This window comes from Netta rufina, assembly GCF_964035555.1.
Source record: "Netta rufina genome assembly, chromosome: 3".
Taxonomy (NCBI): domain Eukaryota; kingdom Metazoa; phylum Chordata; class Aves; order Anseriformes; family Anatidae; genus Netta; species Netta rufina.
Window position 1 is genome coordinate 53311783 of NC_140125.1, and position 21424 is coordinate 53333206.

The 21424-nt window shown below is 38.8% G+C and overlaps 1 protein-coding gene across 2 annotated transcripts in view; it reads left to right on the forward strand.

Moving 5' to 3' along the window:
- The window catches only part of PCMT1 (protein-L-isoaspartate (D-aspartate) O-methyltransferase), a 40074-nt gene that overhangs the window by 13123 nt on the left and 5527 nt on the right, over window positions 1-21424 (forward strand). Inside the window, exons 2-7 of one of the 2 annotated variants that reach the window (XM_084284848.1) lie at window positions 5620-5724; window positions 6822-6853; window positions 8932-9036; window positions 12448-12568; window positions 17776-17861; window positions 19309-19478. In XM_084284848.1, the coding sequence (XP_084140974.1) occupies window positions 5620-5724; window positions 6822-6853; window positions 8932-9036; window positions 12448-12568; window positions 17776-17861; window positions 19309-19478 (619 nt within the window). Of the gene's footprint in view, window positions 1-5619; window positions 5725-6821; window positions 6854-8931; window positions 9037-12447; window positions 12569-17775; window positions 17862-19308; window positions 19526-21424 lie in introns of both variants that reach the window. The other variant, XM_084284849.1, reaches the window with a different exon arrangement.

Below are 21424 nucleotides of genomic sequence, written 5' to 3' on the forward strand. Positions count from 1 at the left end.
TCTGAGGCCCGCTATACTCCAACTGAAAAGGAGATATTGGCAGCATATGAAGGAGTTCGATCTGCTTCGGAGGTGGTCGGTACTGAAGCGCAGCTCCTCCTAGCACCCCGATTACCGGTACTAGGCTGGATGTTCAAGGGAAGGGTCCCCTCTACGCATCATGCAACTGATGCTACATGGAGCAAGTGGGTTGCACTGATTACTCAGCGGGCTCGAATAGGAAACCCCAGTCGCCCAGGAATATTGGAAGTGATCATGGACTGGCCAGAAGGCAAATACTTTGGGATATCATCAGAGGAGGAGGTGGGTCGTGCTGAAGAAGCCCCACTGTACAACCAGTTGCCAGAGAATGAAAAGAAATATGCCCTGTTCACTGATGGGTCCTGTCGTATTGTGGGGAAGCATCGGAGATGGAAGGCTGCTGTATGGAGTCCTACGCGACGAGTTGCAGAAGCTGCTGAGGGAGAAGGTGAATCGAGTCAGTTTGCAGAAGTGAAAGCCATTCAGCTGGCTTTAGACATTGCTGAACGAGAAAAATGGCCAGTTCTCTATCTCTACACCGATTCATGGATGGTAGCAAATGCCCTGTGGGGATGGTTACAGCAATGGAAGCAAAACAACTGGCAGCGTAGGGGCAAACCTATCTGGGCTGCTGCATTGTGGCAAGATATTGCTGCTCGGGTAGAGAACCTGGCTGTGAAAGTACGCCACGTAGATGCTCATGTGCCCAAGAATCGGGCTACTGAAGAACATCAAAACAACCAGCAGGTGGATCAGGCTGCTAAGATTGAAGTAGCTCAGGTGGACCTGGATTGGCAGCATAAAGGTGAATTATTTATAGCCCGATGGGCCCATGACACCTCAGGCCATCAAGGTAGAGATGCAACATACAGATGGGCTCGTGATCGAGGGGTGGACTTGACCATGGACGCTATAGCACAGGTTATTCATGACTGTGAAACATGTGCTGCAATCAAGCAAGCCAAACGGTCAAAGCCTCTTTGGTATGGAGGACGATGGCTGAAATATAAATATGGAGAGGCCTGGCAGATTGATTACATCACACTCCCTCAAACTCGCAATGGCAAGCGCCACGTACTTACAATGGTGGAAGCAACCACCGGATGGCTGGAAACATATCCTGTGCCTCATGCTACCGCCCGGAACACCATCCTGGGCCTTGAAAAGCAAGTCCTATGGCGACATGGCACCCCAGAAAGAATAGAATCAGATAATGGGACTCACTTCCGAAACAACCTTATAGACACTTGGGCCAAAGAACATGGTATTGAATGGGTGTATCACATCCCCTATCATGCACCAGCCTCCGGGAAAGTTGAACGATACAATGGCCTGTTAAAGACTACCTTGAAAGCAATGGGCGCTGGGACGTTCAAAAACTGGGATACGCATTTGGCAAAGGCCACCTGGTTAGTCAATACTAGGGGATCTACCAACCGAGCTGGACCTGCCCAATCAAACCTGTTACGTACTGTAGATGGGGATAAAGTTCCTGTAGTGCATGTAAAAAATATGCTGGGTAAAACAGTCTGGGCTACTCCTGCCTCAGGAAAAGGCAAACCTATTCGTGGAATTGTTTTCGCTCAGGGACCTGGATATACTTGGTGGGTGATGCAAAAGAACGGAGAGGTCCGGTGTGTACCTCAAGGAGATTTAATACTGGGTGAGAATAGCCCATGAACTGAATTGCACCATGTTAAATAGTATATTATACTGTATGTTATCACTACCATGATTACTATAGGTGACTAATTAGAATGTATGGAAAAGAGTGTAACCTGAGCATGACATAAAAGGTATGGAATAAGGGGTGGATAGATGTCCTGGTTTCAGTTAGCACAGAATTAATTTTCTTCCTAGTAGCTGGTGGAATGCTGTGTTTTGGCTTAGAATGAGAAGAGTGCTGATAACACCCCGATGCTTTAATTGTTGCAGAGCAGTGCTTATACTAAGCCAAGGACATCTCAGCCTTTGCTCTGTCCTGCCAACGGGCAGGCTGGGGGGTGCAGTAAGAGCTGGGAGGGGACAGACCCAGGACAGGTGACCCAAACTAGCCAAAGGGGTATTCCATACCATCTGACGTCATGCTAAACAATATATAGGGGTGGCTAGCCGGGGGGAGGGGGCCGGACTGCTCGGGGTTAGGCTGGGCATCGGTCAGCGGGTGGTGAGCAATTGCATTGTGCATCACTTGTTTGTACATACTATTATTACTTTCGTATTATCCCCATTGTATCATCATTATTATTATTGTTATTATTATTTTTGTTATTTTTTTTTTTTTTCCTGTCTTATTAAACTGTCTTTATCTCAACTCACGGGCTTCACTTTCCATTTCTCTCCCCCGTCCCAGAGAGGGAGGGGGGAGGGTGAGCGAACGGCTGCGTGGTGTTTAGCTGCCGGTCGGGTTAAACCACGACAGTGTTTTATTAATAAATAATTTACTGCTGATTGTCTTTCTTGGCATTTAGAGAGAGCACAAAATTCAAATGTTGCCTTTGCAATATAAACTTCTAATATTGGCTTTTCTAGGGGGTATTTGTGTTTTCTTGACAATTCAGAATCTGGAAGAGATTCATTCCAGATGGAAGTAAGATACTCACGGTTGGTTGTCTAGGGACTGACTTCTGCAGCAAGAAGACATTCGCTGGAGTTCAGTACCTTCCTGTTGCTGCGTTGCTCTATATTTAATCATGAGACAAAGAAAAAGTCTATATGTCATCAACATGGACAAAAACTGTTTAGGTCTTGCTCGCTTTTCTTAATTCCCTTCTAAATTTTACCTTTTTTTTTTTTTTTTTTTTTTTTCTGCCTAGGAAATAGCAGTTGTGTTCTGGGAGCGTGGCTGTGTTTTGTTTGTTTGCATTCTGGTGTTCTTCAAACAAAATGGAAAAAGCAGAGTTTATCTATGAGTGATAATATGATGCTGTGTAATTCCACGTTTGTGGCTAAGAGGGTTAATTTTTTATGAAGAGGGGCATTATTTAACAGTTGAAGTAAGTGGTTGAGCCATGAGATCCAGCTCTTCCCCAGTTCTGCTGGGGACTCCAAGTTTGCTTAACTTGCTTCACCAATGAAAAAGATGGCACTAATCGAAGACAGACCTACAGTCAGCAAATCTCAGGAATAGTTACTGAAATATTTGCATCCTGAATACTGGGGATTTGTAAAATATTAGTGACTACCACTCCCAAGTTTTTGGGTTGTTTGCGTGTTGGTGGGAGCATCACACTTGGTGAAATTAAGCTTACTTCGGCTGAAATAAAATTTTAGGTTTTGTCTTGCGCAGACGTCTGTAGAGCTCTTGTAATGAAATTAAATTAGAGAGGAAACATGGGTAAAATATATAAACAAAGTAATGTCATGGAGGCAGAAGAAAACTGGTAAATGCCAGGAATTCTACTTAGTGATACTCTAAGTAGAAAGATGACAGGAATAGATCAGAGACGTGGCAGACATGGAGGCCCTTTTTTTTTTTTTAAAAAAAAAAAAAAAGAACAGATCATTGGGTAGAGTGAAAGGAGAGGTGTGGAAAAAGCCTGCAGTCATGGTAGTATAGAGACAGTCCCCTGAAAACTAGGGGAGGCTGTCTGCCTGACCATAGAGCCTTGCTCGAGCCATTCAGTGGTTGCTCTTTCAAGCTTGATCTGTTTATTCTCCGCGTGTTTGTTTCCCCAAGGCACAAAAGGAAGGAGCAGATGGTGTAGAAAGATGCATAGGTAACAATACACCATAAAGGAAAAAACTGCAACTTTGGATTTTTCTTGACTGCTTCTCAGCTGCTTGCTTTTGTCCCTCTTAGCTCCCAGAAATTTTCTTTTCACTTCTGCCATAATCAGCTTGGTTTATTCTCCCATCCCTCTTTTCTTTTTTAGGTACAATTATGTTAGATAAATCAATTTTTGGTGATACCTAATGAGAAGCTAACAGTAAAATTGGGATTTTTTTTTCTTATGCTTAATTTCCTGAACTGATCTGTAACTAATTCAGAGTGGCTAGGGCTTTTTCTTATACTATTTTACATTGTCAATGCCATTGTGTTAATTGGTTGATTTTTTTTTTTATTTTTATTTTTATTTGGTTTTGGGGTACTGTTTTGCTCAGTATGTCAACTTAGGAACTGCTGCAAATGCTTGCTGTGTCTCAGATAAAAAAACATGAACTGAAATGAGGAGTTCTTTCTAACTGAGACTGTACTAGACAGTTATGAATGAAGTCACAGCACGAGAAATGGGTAATGTGTGTAATCTGTGAGGGGAGCATGTGCTTTTTCTGAGGCTTACCAGATACAGAAATCATTCTTTAAAAAAATAAAAATATAAAGCATTGCTGTTTTCCTTAATAATTTGGTTGTATATTGCTGTTGCAGTTCTAGTTGGTACTTTGCATTCAGAACAGAAAGCAAAATTTATTTATTTTTTTGGGGGTGGTGGTAGTGGTAACTTGCTCTCTGAATCAAAACCTCTATTATACAGGGTCATGAAACCCTGGATACAGGCAGTGGATTGGGCTGCGGGGGGAGAACATTGACAAAAATCCAACACAACTGTGATTGCTAAGAGTAGTTTGTGGGAGCACACTGTAAGCAGTCAGGACACCACTGCAGAAGTTAGCTGAGGCCTGGTCACAGGGGATTTCCTGCTGGTGGGGCTTTAAAAAAAAAAAAAAAAAAAGCAACTTCAATTAAGACAATGTCAGAACTCCTTCATCTGATTTACTCCATTTGGGTTTAGATTTTGAAAGTGTTAAAGTTATCTTTTTCTTTTAACTTTTCCAAATAAATCTCCCCTGGTTAAAGTTACTAGCTAGTTAGTAAAGCATTACATTTTTGCATTTTCCATTATTTTAAGTTTATCCTGAATTTTTCAATGCAAGTGATTAGTTTCTTCCATTTGTTTTCTAACCATTTCTTTTACTTGCAAATGTCTCTTCAGAGCTTCAAAAACTAGAAATGTTAAAAAAGAAAATCTGTAAAACTAAAAGAAAAAATACTGTACTGCATAGTGTTTCTGACATTTTGTTTCCCTTTCCTTTTGAAGAATGAACAAAGGTTCAGAGTGTTTTGGTGTGAAAACTCCTTGGCTTTGGTCTGCCCCTGCATAAGAATTCTGATTCTGTAGGCGTTCCTTCACAAAGGGACTTTTTTCCTTTTGCCATCACAAAACAGAAATGGAACTTGAAAATAAAATATCAAGCAAGGAAGCCGTGGCTTCGAGCTTCTAACCTGCTTTTGTAGATTTTTCCATAATTAATTACTTACACTAAAAATGCGAAGTATATCGTGTTAGTTTTATAGACTGTGCTATCGTTTTCTTACTAAATACATTTTCAGGAATATCAAAGGTATGCATGAAGTTGAGCTTTTCTAGGGGATAGATCTTTGCAAAGGATCTCTGTTGCTTCAGAAAAGCATCTGTAACTGCTGGGAGAGTCTTGCTTCACGTTCACTGTCTTAAGCAGCATTTGATCATAGCTTAATTGATGGGACCTGTGAGGTAGCGTGATCTCTCACAGTGTTAGGAATATGCTCATGTATTTCACGTTGTCTTGACTGCAGAAGAGAAACAATGCCTTCAATTTTATTTGTTTTATTTATAGAAAATGGGATAATTAAATCAGACAAGGTATTTGAAGTAATGCTGGCTACAGACCGTTGCCATTATGCAAAATACAACCCATATATGGATTCTCCTCAGTCTATAGGTAAGAGCATTTTGTAAAAATGATTGTTCTAATTTGTGTAACAGTGACTGCCTTTGGCAGATATATATGTGGATTTTTTTTTAATATTTGGAAGCAATTTAGTTCTTTATCAGTTTGTTCAATAGCTTTTAACTACAAAGTTTTCAGTTTGTTCTGGAATGCAATTGGCATACTTGGATACATCAAGTAGATTGCTCTTCGTTATTAATGTGTAGGTATGAATGCATTTTTGAAACCACAGCAATTTGTGGAGGTGCAGCTAATGTTTAAATATTGAAAATGAAAACCAAATCACATACCCAACATACTTCAGAAACAGTCTTTCTTTATAGAAATGGCTCAGCTGAGATTGTTGCAGTGTTTCTCAGACTTTTTTCATAGAAAAATATCTCATGTAAATAGGCTTTAAATGGGAAGATCTGATAGGACAGTTGTTTAGGACACTTATTTTCCATTCAGTTCCTGGTTTTACCGTTGCAAGGCAGAAGGATGAATTAAATGAATATACCAATTTCCTTTTTTTTCCCCCATTCCCCTTTAGTAGTGGGTAGTGAGCATTATGAATTGTAATGGGATTTTATTATTTTTGTAGGAAACTTAAAAAAAAATCTTTTAAGATACACACTCAAAAATTATATATCTGCACAGAAATAAATACAGGTGAGTGTTCCTCCATGTTTTTTCTTAGGTGTATGTATGCTGTTTGAAAAACAGATGAAATACTGTCTCCAGGGGTTTTACGGTCCCCGCCACATCAAACTCGCACTAACAAATCCTGGTTTTTATATAGGGTTTATATAGGGTCCAAGAGTAAGGGGGGGGAGAAAAAATTCGTTCTGGGAAGCGTAAGTCTTCTGAATCCAATTTACTAGATGAAATCAAGGAGTTATAGTGGCAAAGTGGAGATTGTAACTGAGATAAGTGTAGAACCCTTTTTATTTTCCTGTCCAGAATCAACAAGGCATAGCTTACAGATGATGTTCTCTACTTCAGAAGTGAGTTAAGTACTTACGCAGCCATTTCACAGTTAAGATCTGTAAAGATAGTGAGATCGCTGTCTGAACAATTATCAATTCTTCCACTTTCTTGTCTTGCAGGTTTCCAAGCAACAATCAGTGCTCCGCATATGGTAAGCTTTAAACTTACGTGACTAGTGTAGATGATTTCATAAAGATCCAAATGCTCCTGAAGTAAAATACTTCTCCTAACAAATTTAACCAGCAGTTGATTGCAGTGATGTGCTTGTGAACTACCCGATGGGAGGGCGCAGAGAAGATAGAGCCAGACTTTCCTTGGAGGTGCACAGAGACATGAGGGGTAGTGGATGAAAAATGCAACATGAGATTAGATTCCAGGGGAAAATTCATGTTGAGGGTAATCAAGCGCTGGAGCAGGTTTCCCAGATTGTGGAAATTCTGTTCTTAGATATACAAAGAACCTGAGTGGACAGGGCCCTGGGCAGCCTAATTTAACTCAACATTGAATTGAGTGTTGGACCGCAGGATTGCCAGAGATCTTTTCCAACCTAAATTACTCTGACTGTGTAACTTTAAGAACAACAAAAATTCAGAAGTGGATAACAGTGACTTCTGTGGTGTGGTGTTGCAGTAATGCCTTTAATTCTTTGGGCAGGAGAAAATACACCGTTGACTGAGATTTTTTATTTTATTTTATTTTATTTTTTTTTTTTTTTTGGCCAAGTAATTGGAGACCAGGGCAATCATGGCTGAGCATTAAGAGGGGACTTCAGTACATAAATGCAGCACAGATGTAATTCTTCAGTTTGAGAAGAATGAATAGAAGGATATATTTGTTCATGCAATGTTTGGCGAGTATCAAAATGTATGGAGCAAAGAATGGTTTAAAAGTGTTATTAAAAGTTTGCTCCCTGTCCACTGAAAACTACCAAGCTGGGCTAGAATGTTCCTACTCAACAATATTAAAACCTCAGTGTTTCTTGTAGAAATGTTAGCAGCTGTATTCAAGGATATAAAGAGAGAAATACTGTGGCAAAGTGAGGAAAATAATTTGCAAGGCCTCTCGTCCCTCCAGGGGGTCAACAGCACCTCCCCATTTAGCAGACTTGCTGAGGATGCACTCCATTCCTGCATCCAGATCACTGATAGAAATGCTGAACAGGACTGGCCCTAGAACGGCCCTGGGGAACACTGCTGGAAATGGGCTGCTTGCCACTTGTAGCCCTACATACTATGACCCTTTGAGCTCCACCGTAGAGCCAGTTCAGGACCCAGCACAGCGTGATCCTGTTTATCTCACAGTTGGACAATTCGTCCCAAAGGATGCTGTGAGGGATAATATCAAAAGCCTTACTGAAATCCAGAAAGATTATGTCCGCTGTCTTTCCTTCATCCACCGTGTAGGGTGGATATAGGGTGGATTTCCTTCTTCTCATAGGAGGAAATTAAATTACTGAGACAGGATCTTCCCTTCCCAAACCCATGTTGATTATGCCTGATACCTGCTTTGAATGTCCCCCAGGGTAATCTTCATAACTTTTCCAGGGACTGAGGTTAAACTAGCAAGTCTCAATAACAAATTGTTTTTTTAACATGTGAAGTAAGCTTAGTTTGTGTACTGGTCTGCTACGTAAGAAAGCAAAACAGCTCAGGATGTCTCTGTAGATTACTACATTCTCATATATGAATCTTCTTGTCTTTCTGCCTTTCTAATACACAACTTTTTTCTAACTCTTTGATCCAACAAGTGTGCAGGTAATACAAGAGGTAGTTTAAGTACAATGGCCTTTCTCCTTGGTCCTCCAAAGCTGCCTTCTTCCTAACTAGCATCTGTCCCAGCATATTCCAATGTATATGGCACAATGATAAGCTGACTTTTCTATAGCCCATATCCACCAGAACAGTGAGAACCCTCAGACTTGAAGAGAATTGAATTGATCTATGGTGTCTCTCCCAATAACTGTATCTAAATTGAGTGCAAGCTAGAAGCCTGAATGGTTGGATAACCATGTGTCTATATATAACAAAAAGATGCTTTCTTGAAGTAAATGGAATAACAGCAATTATGTAGCTAACTCTCTCCTGCCTTTTTTTGGTAATAAAAAGTAATTCTGAGGATTCTTAAGCTCTGTACATTTTTCTGTGCATTGTCCAAAACCACTGAAGAAATGAACATGTGTAGGGTGAAGTTACATTTAAAATATTTTGACATCTTCTTTCCTTTCCTTAGCACGCATATGCTCTTGAACTTCTGTCTGATCAGTTACATGAAGGAGCCAAAGCACTTGACGTAGGTTCTGGAAGTGGAATCCTTACAGCATGCTTTTCACGAATGGTGAGAGATTTAGTTTAATCACTTAACATCACTTAACCATTTAACTGCTTGAATTACAGCATAACTGGTTTAAGGAGGGGGGAGAGAAATGCAGGCTACTTACAGTGGGATGAAGTAGATTACACAGAAAATAAACTACTCTCCTGGGTGTGACCAGTACCTATTTCTAATTATAGCTGATACTAGGTGCTTGGGTCCAGTAAATCATCTGGTGGTGACAAAACTGCCTCAATGGAAGTCTTTTCTTGATTACATTTTAATGGATGCTGTATAACTTGAAGGAAGGATATGTTTGTCTTGCCCAGTGTAATTTTTACCTTATATTGTGTGGCTGTGAATGTTCTCATTGTGATAATTCTTGTTTTTCTGCTATGATGAGAGCTTAATGAGGCCTAAAAGAATCCCATTTCCATAGGTTAGTTATAGTTAGTTGTATGTGTATAAATAGTCTTTGAAGTTGTGTTTTTTCCTGTAACTATATTGTGGCAGTATCACTGCAAGTACCCATTTAATCTTTTCTAAGGTAGTATTAATTTATATTCCTTTTACATCTTTTCCAAGTAACTTCATCTTGGGTTGTTCAGCTTGTGCATAAGGAATTTGCTGTGGTTCCACCCCATCTTACATCAAGGAAATAAAGATGGTTAAAATTGTTCTGTGATAGCTGTAACTAGCGTTCTCCTACTTATTTGTGTAGTAGAATATAATCAGTTCTTCCTTCTCTGTTCCAGGTCTTTACCATTGCTTTATAACGAGCAGAGATCTTCATTAAACTACCAACTTGATGCCTTTTTTTTTTTTTTTTTCTGAAAAGTTAATTTGGAATATGGTGATGCATATGATAAATTCTCTTACGTTCTCTTTACTATTTAAATTTTACTGTTTTCAAGCATTGGTTTGTTGAGACTGCATTTCCTGTATTAAGACTTATTTGAGAATGTTTTTGACTGGACAATGCACCAGCAAAATCTTCAGGATTTTAAAATACCAACTGCCATTTTAAAAAAAAAAAAAAAAAAAAAAAGGTTGAAATAAGTACACCAAACTGCAGTCCAGAGTAAATCTTAAAAGTTACTTTTTGAACTTTCTACCTATTATTTTTGGTCTAACTTTGTAGTCAGTGATCAGTTGCTAGTGGCATGCGCAGGAACTCCAGTCTATGGAGTGATAAACAAGTGATAAAATGTTTGTCAAAGTTGCATGTTATGTCGTTAAAGTTAGGGATGTATAGAAGAATTTCTATGTTAGATAAGGTGTGTGACATGTGGTTGTACGCTTTTTTTCTTTTAAAATTATATAAGAGAAGTTGAAAATCTGCTGAGGAGTCAGAATTATCACAAAAAGGAAACCTCTTTCTATTTTTGCTAGGGTTAACAGCGTTATCTTTTTATCACCGTATGAACATCCAGTTTCTCTTCTGAATCCTGTCTAATTTTCCTCCTTGGTGGTATGCTACCAAATGCTTTACAGACACATTTGCTGGAACGTGGTAGATAAATGCTTTTGTTCTCTTTGGTAGTATGATTACTGTATAATGCAGATCTTGCGGCATCCACTTGAATGAGGATAAGACAGTGTATATGCTGCACTGACTCAGCTTTCTTCCTCTGTAAAGATCTTTCTAACAGTATCATCATTCCAGAAAATGTCCTTTCTCAAACTTTTGTTAGTCCTTTGCTATCAAAATTCAACTGGGGCTGTGCTTACTGAACATGTTCTCAGTCTATTTGAGATCTAGAATGATCATCAGGCATTTGTGGCACAAGTATTCGACTGCACATTGATGTCGTGGCAGCTTTACTCCTCTGATGATAATCTCATTTGTGGTACTTCTGGGAAGGCCTTGTTTGCTTGCACTAGCATGGTTGTTCTTTGTGGTAAACTGCTGTCACAAACTTAAGTTTATATGCTTCGTAGGTAACTTCATTCACTTTTAAAGGTTGATGGCAAACTAAACGAATTATAAATACTGGAGCTATAAGGAGAGTGGGGTATATTTCTATTCCAGACACACCATGGAGACCCCGACAGTTGTGCTACTTTGCTATTGCCTTGATGACGTACACTTTTAAGTTCTAGGGCAATGTACAGGGGTAATTCTAGATCAGTGAGGATTCAGGAAGAGCATAAACTGTGATGTGCTGCTGGACATGCTGTTATTTTAAATCAGGCTACTTCAAGCTGTTGATCATTTTGCTGAATTTTGGTTTCTGTGATAATGCACTTTGCTGAAGAGAGTGCACTGGATCTTTTGCCAGACTGGCAGACATCCCTGCAAATCTGTGGTTGTGAAAATTTGCCCTGTGTCTTGCTCTGTTTCAAAAGCTAGGCCAGGCTTGTTCCACTGGGGAGGGGAGAGTGTAGTACTGCTTTTTCTATGTTTTTAACATAGGGCTTGTCTATAATAAACAGAAGAAAGTCCCCATCACACCAATAAACAGTTACTAACTTTTCATGTCTTAGCAAGATTAAAATGTAAGATACAGGAATATAACTGATGCATTCAGATGTGGCCATTAAAGGACAGTTATATGATAGCATGGACTGCCAGGACATTTACTATTTTGTTCTTTGAAGTGAATCCTGCTAAAGATGGTCAGATCTTAACATCTGGGTTCTTTTTTCTTCTCTCCAAAATTGGATTATTTTTTTCTCTGGAATAAAGAGACAAGTCCAGAAGAAATATCTATTATTGAGAAGTTTCTGTTAGTGTGATAGCCTGTAAAAGTACAATCAGTTTTGTAGGCCTTTTTCCCCTCAAGATACACAAATCTTTTCTGACCTTTTTTGAGTTATGAGTTCTCAAAAGTTCTGTTCTTCCTGCAGAAGAGAGCTGTGAATCTGAAAGATTCATTGATATGAGAGAGAGGTGGAAGGTATTTTGTTGCTGACTATTAACTATAGTATATACTTCTGAAAGAATATCTTGACATATCTTAGAACAAAATGCATGACTTAACTATTTTCTTTGAAGTAAGGTCTTATCTTAAAAAGAAAAACAAAAGTTTAATCTTTAAGTTTATTCAGAATGAAAGGTGATTGCTTCTAGTGTTTGTCCTTGAAGTTTTTGCTTCCTATTGGAGGTAATACAAATACTCATGATAGGATTTAATTTTAAAAAATTCAGAGCAAGAAGTCTCCACTAATAGTATAACTTTACTGAATCACGTATTAAAAAAGATGACTATAACAAACATTTATAAATCTCTACTGCCAAACTTTAATTGCTGGTTGCTTCTAGCAGTCAGAATGTGTAATTCTAAGCACTAGTTTTATTTACGTTGGGAAGATACACTACCAGTTCTCTGCTTTTGTTTTATTTTAGAGAAATGGGCTCAGGAGATGGAAATACTGATTCTATAAATAAAGCAAAGCTAGCAGAAATTATTCAACTGTATATTTTTATTCCAGGTTGGTCCCAAAGGACAAGTTGTAGGAATTGATCATATCAAAGAACTAGTAGATGACTCAATAAATAATGTCAAAAAAGACGATCCCACATTGCTGTCTTCAGGAAGAGTGAAACTGATTGGTGAGCATCAGACTCTGATATACTTATTCATTAAACTGATATTCTTTCTAGCAGCTGTTTGAAAATGACTGGAATTTGGATGTGGGTAAAAACTCTGATATAAGAAGTTAAAGAAAGTCAATTAACCAAGGAAGGAAGAGCCAATTGAAAATCTAAAAATTCAAATCTTCCTTCAGCATTTTAATTTTTTTTTTAATCTTTGCACACTTTTGAGAATATGGCTTCTGATAATCTTAAAGAATATGTGCTCATTCCTAATATGGAAGCTTAACATGGAAGTGTTTTCTAGTGAAAATACTTCTCATGCTGAAGCTCTGTCGTGTTAAATTTGCTTTTTAAAATTAGGCTTCAATGCACAATGTTTCTTGAGTAAATGTATTGTCATCTAAATTTGAACGCTTTAACAATGCCTTCATACTTCTGATATAGTAACTGAGAAAGCATCACTCAAAGAGTCAAGTGGGGAAAAAAATACTAATTGGCAGTATGCATCTCTGAAGTTTTTCAATTGTTTTTAAAATTGATACTATTTCTATTTTAGGCAATTGATTAATTGATACCAAACTAGTTTAAATCAGCATTACTGGGAGGAAATAATGCTAAAATTATACAGTGAATTGTAAATATTACTTCTATGACGAAAGGAAAAAAAAAGATGGCTTTTTTTCAGAAGATGCAGAGCTGGCAGGAGGAAAGCATTCCTTTCATTATCATTCTTTTGGTTAAGTTTAAAAAGAAGTTGAAGGTCTGGGTTATTTTGGGGCTGTTCTTACAAATGTGCTTGGAAATACTATTATGGTTTGTAATAGACAGCTCTTACCTTAGTTACTCCCTTTCTGGTTCTTGGTCTTTTTTTTCCTAAAGGAGGGACTTTATACATCTTTAGAAATAAGCAGATCAACATGTGTACTTATAGAAATGTATAAAATACAGTGACTGTCACCAATAACACTTATGCCTTAAATTTCTTGAAAAAGAAGTCGTAACTGAGACTGCTGGGGGTTGAGGGAGGAAACGGGGATGAATTCTGTTGATACTGTACAGGAGCATTTTGCACTTCTGGTTATACCTGAAACAAACTCTGTTGCTCTTGGTAGTCTAGTGTTCCAAGCAAATGTCATCATCTATATTGTGTTTGACTGTAGCAGGATGACTAAGACTTCTGAATAGTTTTGTTGTGAGGTACATGTAAAAGAAAATACAGGGGGAGGAGTAGCAGTTCTGTGAACCAGATGGAGTAGAATAATGTTTCAACTATGCTGGATTCCTGGGAGCTCTTTGAAGTGGAGTTAGAATTCAGACAGAGCTGTTTCAAACAAACAAAACCCTTGAAAACCCAGGACTGTTTGGTGGTGGGAACTGTATAGATTAAGACTAAGCCAGTTAGTTGCTGGCTTTTGACAGGGAGGCTTGATGTATTCTTCTTTGCTTTGTTAGACTTTGGATATACCACAATTTCATTTCAGGAGCATCAGCTTTTTTTTCCCCCCAATTTCTAAGCAACACAACTGCACCCAGAACTGGGCAATAGGTATCCTTAGGCCATGTTAGTTTGTGGAGTGTGGGTTGGTTTTTGTTTTGGATTGAGAGGGTTGTGAGGTGAATCTCTCAAATGTTTGCACTTGCCACTCTTGGGTTCCCATGAGCGTGTTCCTAGAGAGTACAAACTTTGATTCCATTTGGATGAAACTAGGCTGTGTTATGTGCTCTGAGAAGCCACCAAGTAAGTTTGAAATGTTGATGGGTATTAAGCCAGTAAGACTAGAGCTAGACCAGCAATCATCCTGAAATGCATATGTTGCACAGGCGTATGTTGTACTTATCTGTACAACAGTGCATCCGTTGTACAGATCTGCTCCTACTGTGCTGCACTGTTCTCTGATGCTGACATAGCCGGAAGGAATAAGGTAATACATTGCTCACTGCTCACTCTTTAGAGGAGGCATACTGTGTGACTAACATGTAAGTGAGTATAAACGATACACTTAACTGCACTGAAGTGGATGTTCCAGTGGAACCCACTTTGGCAGGGGCAGAGAGATTTGGGGCTGGAATTACTGGAAGCTCCATCTTCATTCCTGGCAACAGTAATAAAAATTGACTTGGTGGAGCTGGTGCCCTGTAGCCATGGGTTCTTTTGAATCATTGATGGTTCTTGCTTGGCAGCCTCCAAGCTGTGGAGGAGGAGCTTGTGCTGGGCAGAATTTTGTGATGTGAGGAAAGAAGGTGCTTTAAGGGGTTCCTCACCTGCTGGGGAAAGGTGTTCTCTTCCACATCCAGCTTAAGGACTGTAAGAAGGGCCTTGCAGGGTCTTGTTTCAAGGTCTGTTGTGAAAGATAACAAACTCCATGATTTAAACTGTTTCAAAAATCTGCCCAGATCTTCCTGTACACTCTTGGATATTTAAGTATCTTGTTACTGTCAGCGTGGCCCTCCCTGTCATTGAGGTCAAAATTAAATCTGCTATGGACACCATATATTTTCTCTGCTTCGTGAGTTGATAGAAAGCAAAAAGTTTGATAAAGTTTTTGCTTCTGGCAGCAGTGTAGAATTTCTCTTGACTTGTTCAGACTTTTAGTTAATCTGTAATAATGGCAACTGCCCTTTAGAAGTCAAAGCTCAGTCCAAAGACAGCAAACCCCAAACAACTGTGTGTTGAGCAGAAGTGTATCTTCATTACCCTCTTTGCTTTTTCTTCCTGACTGGGAACTGGGACTTCTGCACTCACTGAACATGAATTTATAGATGGCTTAATATCATGTACATCTCTTGTTCCTAGAGAACTCTAGGTAGAGCTTTGTGTAAAGCCTAACTTGTCCTGAGCTTCCTGTTGGTTTGGTATAAATCCTGTGGATATATTCACAATCACCATCTTTTAAAACTTAACTCAGGGTCTAGTCTCTCTTGTAACATACTTCAGTGGTTGAGGGCTTTAATATTAAACTTTATTTCCCTTTGCATTCTGTGATAGTTTGATAGTTTGGGGTGTCAGATTGTGGTGGGTTCACTGTTGCTGTCTCGCAGATGCCCACCCAGCCTCTCTTTCATTCCCATCCTGAATGGGACGGGGAAAAAAAGATGAAAAGCTGATGGGGTTAGATAGAGATGGAGATCACTTATCAGTTACTGTCACAGGCAAGGCAAACTATTTGGGGAAAATTAATTTATTGCTCATTAAAAATAAGGTAGGGCAACGAGAAACAAAAACTATAACACCTTTCCCCTCCCAACATCTGCTACATAACCTTGCCACATAAACCCCATACACAGTTTTATTCCAAGTTACCAAAACTAAGATCTTTGGAAATTTTATTGTCTGTATTTCAAAGGGACCTACAGTTTCTGCAGTTAGAAGTTCGCAGATGCAGAATCAAGGTGACTTTTTTTTTTTTGCCTGATTCTATCTATCTTGTATTTGACAAGCAGATTTCCGTAAGAGCAGCCAGAGGTTGCAATTGTTTTGGACACCTCGGGGTTCTGGATTTTTTTTTCCTTGTGTAATCTCCATTCTGCTTTTTTGGGAGTGCTGAGTGTGAGACTGGCTACTTATGTAGGTCCTAATATTTATCTCACGCATGAGTAACCGTCAGTACTGATACTTCAGTTATTCGAGTCTTGAATGGCACGATTAGTTTTGCTCCATTGAGTTTAATATTTCGCCTACCCCATAATAGGCTTCTCAGTCTCTTTCCTCCTGTCGGCCTTTTCTGAGGACATGCTAATAAAAGCAATAGGCACACTGTGAGAATTAGGACATGCAGCACATGAGCAGATTTGTATAGTTTTTTGCTTTATATTTTTGTGGCAGGTACTTATGTGACCGAAAGAGAGGTCGCTGGACTTTGAACAGTGCCTTTAGTTTTTCAGTTCGAGTTCAGGTGCAAATCTAACCTAGACAATCTAAAAGTCTGTATGTCTCAACCTTCAGAATTGCTGTTTACACATCCAGAATATCTTTGCATTTGATTGATTGGGTTGGCAGCTGAAGCAGTTGAAATAAGGTGAAAAAGCTTCCCCGTTTGTGTGTTTGGTTTACAGACTAATGAAGAGGTTGAGAATGACTCCTTTAGCCCCTGTTGAAAGTAGTCCTGTGTGTTTAAGGTTTTCGCACTGAAAACAGCTTCATCTGTGATGCGTGTCCCATTCACCCTCTGTGTTGATGGCTATGTTGTTGTCTTGCCCTTCCCAGAATGTGACTAGAAAACCTGGGTCGCTTTTCTGGAAGTGGTTTTGTGGCGTTCAGTACCTGCTGAACGAAATAAATTATTTTTGTCTTGCCCACTTTTTGCCATCGATCCAAAAGGTTATGTTTTTGTAGTTGTTTTGTTTTTAGTTGCATTTGTCAGAACGACCAGTGTGATTGCCTTTCTACTGACCCTGGTGTCTTGACCCGCATAAATCCTTGATAGCGTAATCTCAGCGGTTTTACCTTTAAAACTATCCAGTGAGAAGTCCAAGGTCTCTGCCATCTTTCAGACTCACCCCAGTATTTATTACCTTGTTCCATTTCAAAATATAGATTATGAGTAGCTCTCACATTAACTTTACTTCTTCCATTTACATGGGACTTACGGGTAGAGAACAGGGTTTTGATATTAAGGCAGAGTGCAGCTATGCACCTTTCTCTGCTTCTTGTTGCTGCAAGCTTCTGTCATCTTCAAATACCAGCTGATACTAAATCAGGGTAATGAAGTGTGGGCTTCATTCCAACTTGCAGTGCAGCTTTAAGTGTACAGTCTGTGAATGCTTGCCGTGTCCTCTCCTCCTCACCCCTTTGGAGTGTTCTGATATGTACTTCTGAGATTTAATGCCATAGAGCTATGATTTGCATTATATTTAGGAAGGGTGTGAGTGAAGGCAAGGCAAAGCATAGTTTTTTAGGAGGGTGAATGGGTGGAATTCACCTGCATTGGAATGAAAGGGCACATAAATGCTTAGTGATCTCTTCTGGGTGGACCATGTGTCTCAGACAACTTTCATTATAAATCTGGGCTTTCTGATTTCAGGTAGTATTTCTGATGTATTTTATGTATTTTATAAATGTGTGCGTGTGTATATTTTTTTGCATCTATTTTATTGAATTCATATTTTTAAACTAACTCTAGCATGTTACTATGGCTCAGCAACATTTTAGTTGATATCTGAGTGTAGCCTTTCATTTATGATAGGTTATCTTTTTAAAAAGTGTTTTTTTTTTTTTTTTTCAGTGGGAGATGGAAGAATGGGATATGCAGAAGAAGCTCCCTATGATGCAATTCACGTAGGAGCTGCAGCACCGGTTGTGCCCCAAGCAGTAAGCCATTTATGTTTTGTGTGTGTGATTCAGTAATCTGTTAGCTGTAAAGAGCATTTTTATACACATACATGTAAGGTACTTTGCTCACTTGCACTGCTGGGAGTGTCAGTGGGCAGGGTGGCATTAGTGTAGGGTGCGGCTTTTTGTTTCTGCTGTATTGGACTTCCTGTTCATCTGCAAAAGTTGCATGTTCTAATGACTTTTCTGAAAGCATACTTTAAAATGACTTGGGTACAGCTTGTATTACCACTGTGAGCTGGAGTATTCTCTTGAGTAAATCAATTTGCTTCTATTGAACATTGAATTACAAAAAAAAAAAGTGCTCAGCTGGAATAACAGAGAATGCTATATTTTCATAGCTTTCAGAGTGAACGCAGTGCAGTTGTTGCTAGAGAGACTGAAGAGAAACTAGGGACTCCGGAGTATGTATCCATGAAGTAAATTACCTTGCAGATAAGGTTTTTTCTCTTTTCACCAGGTGAATGGGAAAAGACATATTTAAACATTATCTTATATGGCATGATCTTGGCATGCTAAATACCAGTTAAATTTTTTAAATCTGAATTTTAATAAGGGTAGTGAAGGACTAGAGGTTTGCGGTATTATAGACAGGTTAGATATCTCCAGGCATTGGCTGTTAGTTTTTTTTTGTTTATTTGTGTGGGGAGTTGTTCCCAGCAAAGTATTGTCAGATAGAAATTGTGAGGGTAATGTAAAGCTTACTTTCTTATTTTTTTCTAACTTTTAAATATGGAGGGTTAGGATTTTTTTTTCACAGCTTCAGGGAACTACTGAGAAGCTATAATTAACCACCTTCTTTAATTATAGAAGCCAAAAAAAGAAGTGTGGCTTCTTGTCACTTACCTTACTCACGTTATATTTCAGACTGGTTTCATGAAATACTGTGTTCACAGAGTGAAAGAAGAGCTGTTGGGTAGCCGATGTCTTATAGACAACTTGAAATTATTCAAGAAAGATAAATAATTAAAATGTCGCAAATCTCAAATGGTATCCTGAGTCTTCCAGGGGAGATCAGGTACCCCCCAAAATGTTAAACAATGGGCATGTACAGATCAACTGCAAGTGTTACACTATTCAAAGTGGCAACTTAAAAAGAATTTACTATAAAAGTAATTCATGACTTTGGTATTTTTCTCTTCTTGTGTAGAGATTAAAAGTGCAACCAACCCAGTTAATCCAACTGCTATTTTACCTTCTTTTAGAAGTACATGAAATTATTGTGAATTTTTCTGTAATACTAATTGTTATACTCTCTTGTTGTGGTACTCTCACTTTGTGTGTATTTTATTTTTCTTAATTGAAGTAATTATCTACTGCATAATAATACATAGATAAAACACGGCAAAGCTGTTCATGTAACGAACTTTGGATGCAGTTTCTCTGAAGCGGATGGTTACACTCTAACTTCTGTGTTGTCTTCCAGCTTATAGATCAGTTAAAACCTGGCGGAAGATTGATATTACCAGTTGGTCCTGCAGGGGGAAACCAGATGCTTGAACAGTATGACAAACTAGAAGATGGCAGTGTCAAAATGAAGCCTCTGATGGGAGTGATATATGTGCCTTTAACAGATAAAGAGAAGCAGTGGTCCAGGTGGAAGTGATTTTCTGTTCCACTTACTTCTTCCACACACACGCAAGGTGAAAGGGTGTGAATTTTAAGCAGATAGACCGCAAGGCCTGCCTTTGCTGCTGTCATTGCTTTCTGCTCCTCCATACCATGACAAGTGACTCAGTCTGCATTACTACATCACCAAGAGGAGGTTATGCTAAGTTTGAGTTAAATTAAAAGCAGAAGAAAAATATTGCATGGGTTGCACTTTGTCTCTTTTGGACTCGTGTTTTCTTTAGTCTTGGAGTGTTGAAGTGTTTTTTTTTCTTTTTAAACACAGTATTTTCTAAATTTGAACTTCCCTTTTAGTGAACTTCTTACAAGCAGCTTGCTAAATAATTAGGTCGAAGTGTAAAATACTACTTCAGAATAAGTATTGTCACGTCCTATAAGTTAGTGGTAATTTTCTGTTCATTTCTGATTTTTCTGAGATGTCACAAATGAAGAGAAATGTGTGTAAAATCCTTAAGGGGCAATATAGATAATCTTCCTAGCACTTTTCCTTCAGCCTCCAAGTAGCAGAAAGTGGAGAAGCTAATCCCTTCTTTCATAAAGTATAAATGCAGTTGAGTAGTGTTTAGAAAATGTCCTCGAACATGTTAATAAGTCTTTCGCCTGCCTTTGGGGACGCATTTGTGTTCTGCAACACAGCAAACTCTGAAGGCCTTTCTAGAGGTAGTAAACCTTCCAATCTGCTGATTTGAACGGCCACTAACACAGACATAGCACAGCTGTCAGCTTAAACCATACTAGGCATTGGTATGGAAATGAACAAAGCCGCAGTCCTGTTTTGATTCCTGCCAGAAAATGCTTGTGAATGTACTGGCTGTTTTAATGGCGTGCATAGATCTGTGTTGAGCTCTGAAAACAGCTTTTGAGTTTTATATCTTTTTATTTTTTTTTCTGGATACCCTGGAGGGTAGCTTGTTTTGGTTCTGTGAACATTTAAAGTTATCAAAATGTCCATAGAAAAGAACAAATAAAGCAGTTGATATTACTGCTGCTTATTGAAACCTCACTTCAGTGTTGGCTTCCTGCATAGTGACCATATACAATTTACTTCTAGAACACCTTTAATGAGTTACTGCTTAGTTCAGAGCTTGTGAAGCATGCTTGCTATTCAGATGTTTTGTAGTTATGTAAATTAATACTTTGTCCTTCAATATTGCCAATATTCTCTGTGTGGTACTCAGGGACTTCCTGCCACAGCGTAAGGCTCTGGAAGTCTTGCTTTGTGGTCATTTTCATCCTCTGGCAAATGTGGCAGACTTTATTCAGATCTGGAATCCGTGCTTTAAAAAATAATGTTCTTCTTGAGCCTTCTTTTTTTCCAAAGTTTGAAAACATTTTTCTGCCTTTCCATCTGACATAATTATAGTAACAGTTATTATTCATAGCAGCAATATGTGTTCTTACAAATAGTGTTTATTGAAGTGGAAGGAGTGGTTATCCCAAGCTGCTAGTGATGGCAGTGTAGTGTATTTAGGAGCAGAAGTCTAAGGTCTTTGCGTTTCACCTGTGCTGTTTTGTACTGTTTTCCCTACCAGTGAAGGAAGAGGTAATACATTCTTTGAACTTTCTTCAGTCATGAGTAAGGTTTTGGTGTGTTTATCCTTCATTTTCCTTCCCCCCAGATTTTCTTACAAGTCCACTTCTTGTAATGCCTTTTTGTTGTTAAATTGTCCCTTTGTCTGAAGAAAACTCTCATTCCCTTTCTAAGGATAACTGCCACTGTATTGCAGACTTTACAGGAGGTGGTTACCTCTGTCTCGTTGTTGTAGTTATTTTTCTCTATCAGTGTGTCCAAAGTGTATGACCAGCCAAGTGCTGCTAAGGGAACTCCTATTTATCATTCAGTATTTGCTATCTGTGCTGCCATCAGAGGTAATAGATGTATTCTTTTCTGGACTTCTTAGATTCAAGTTTAT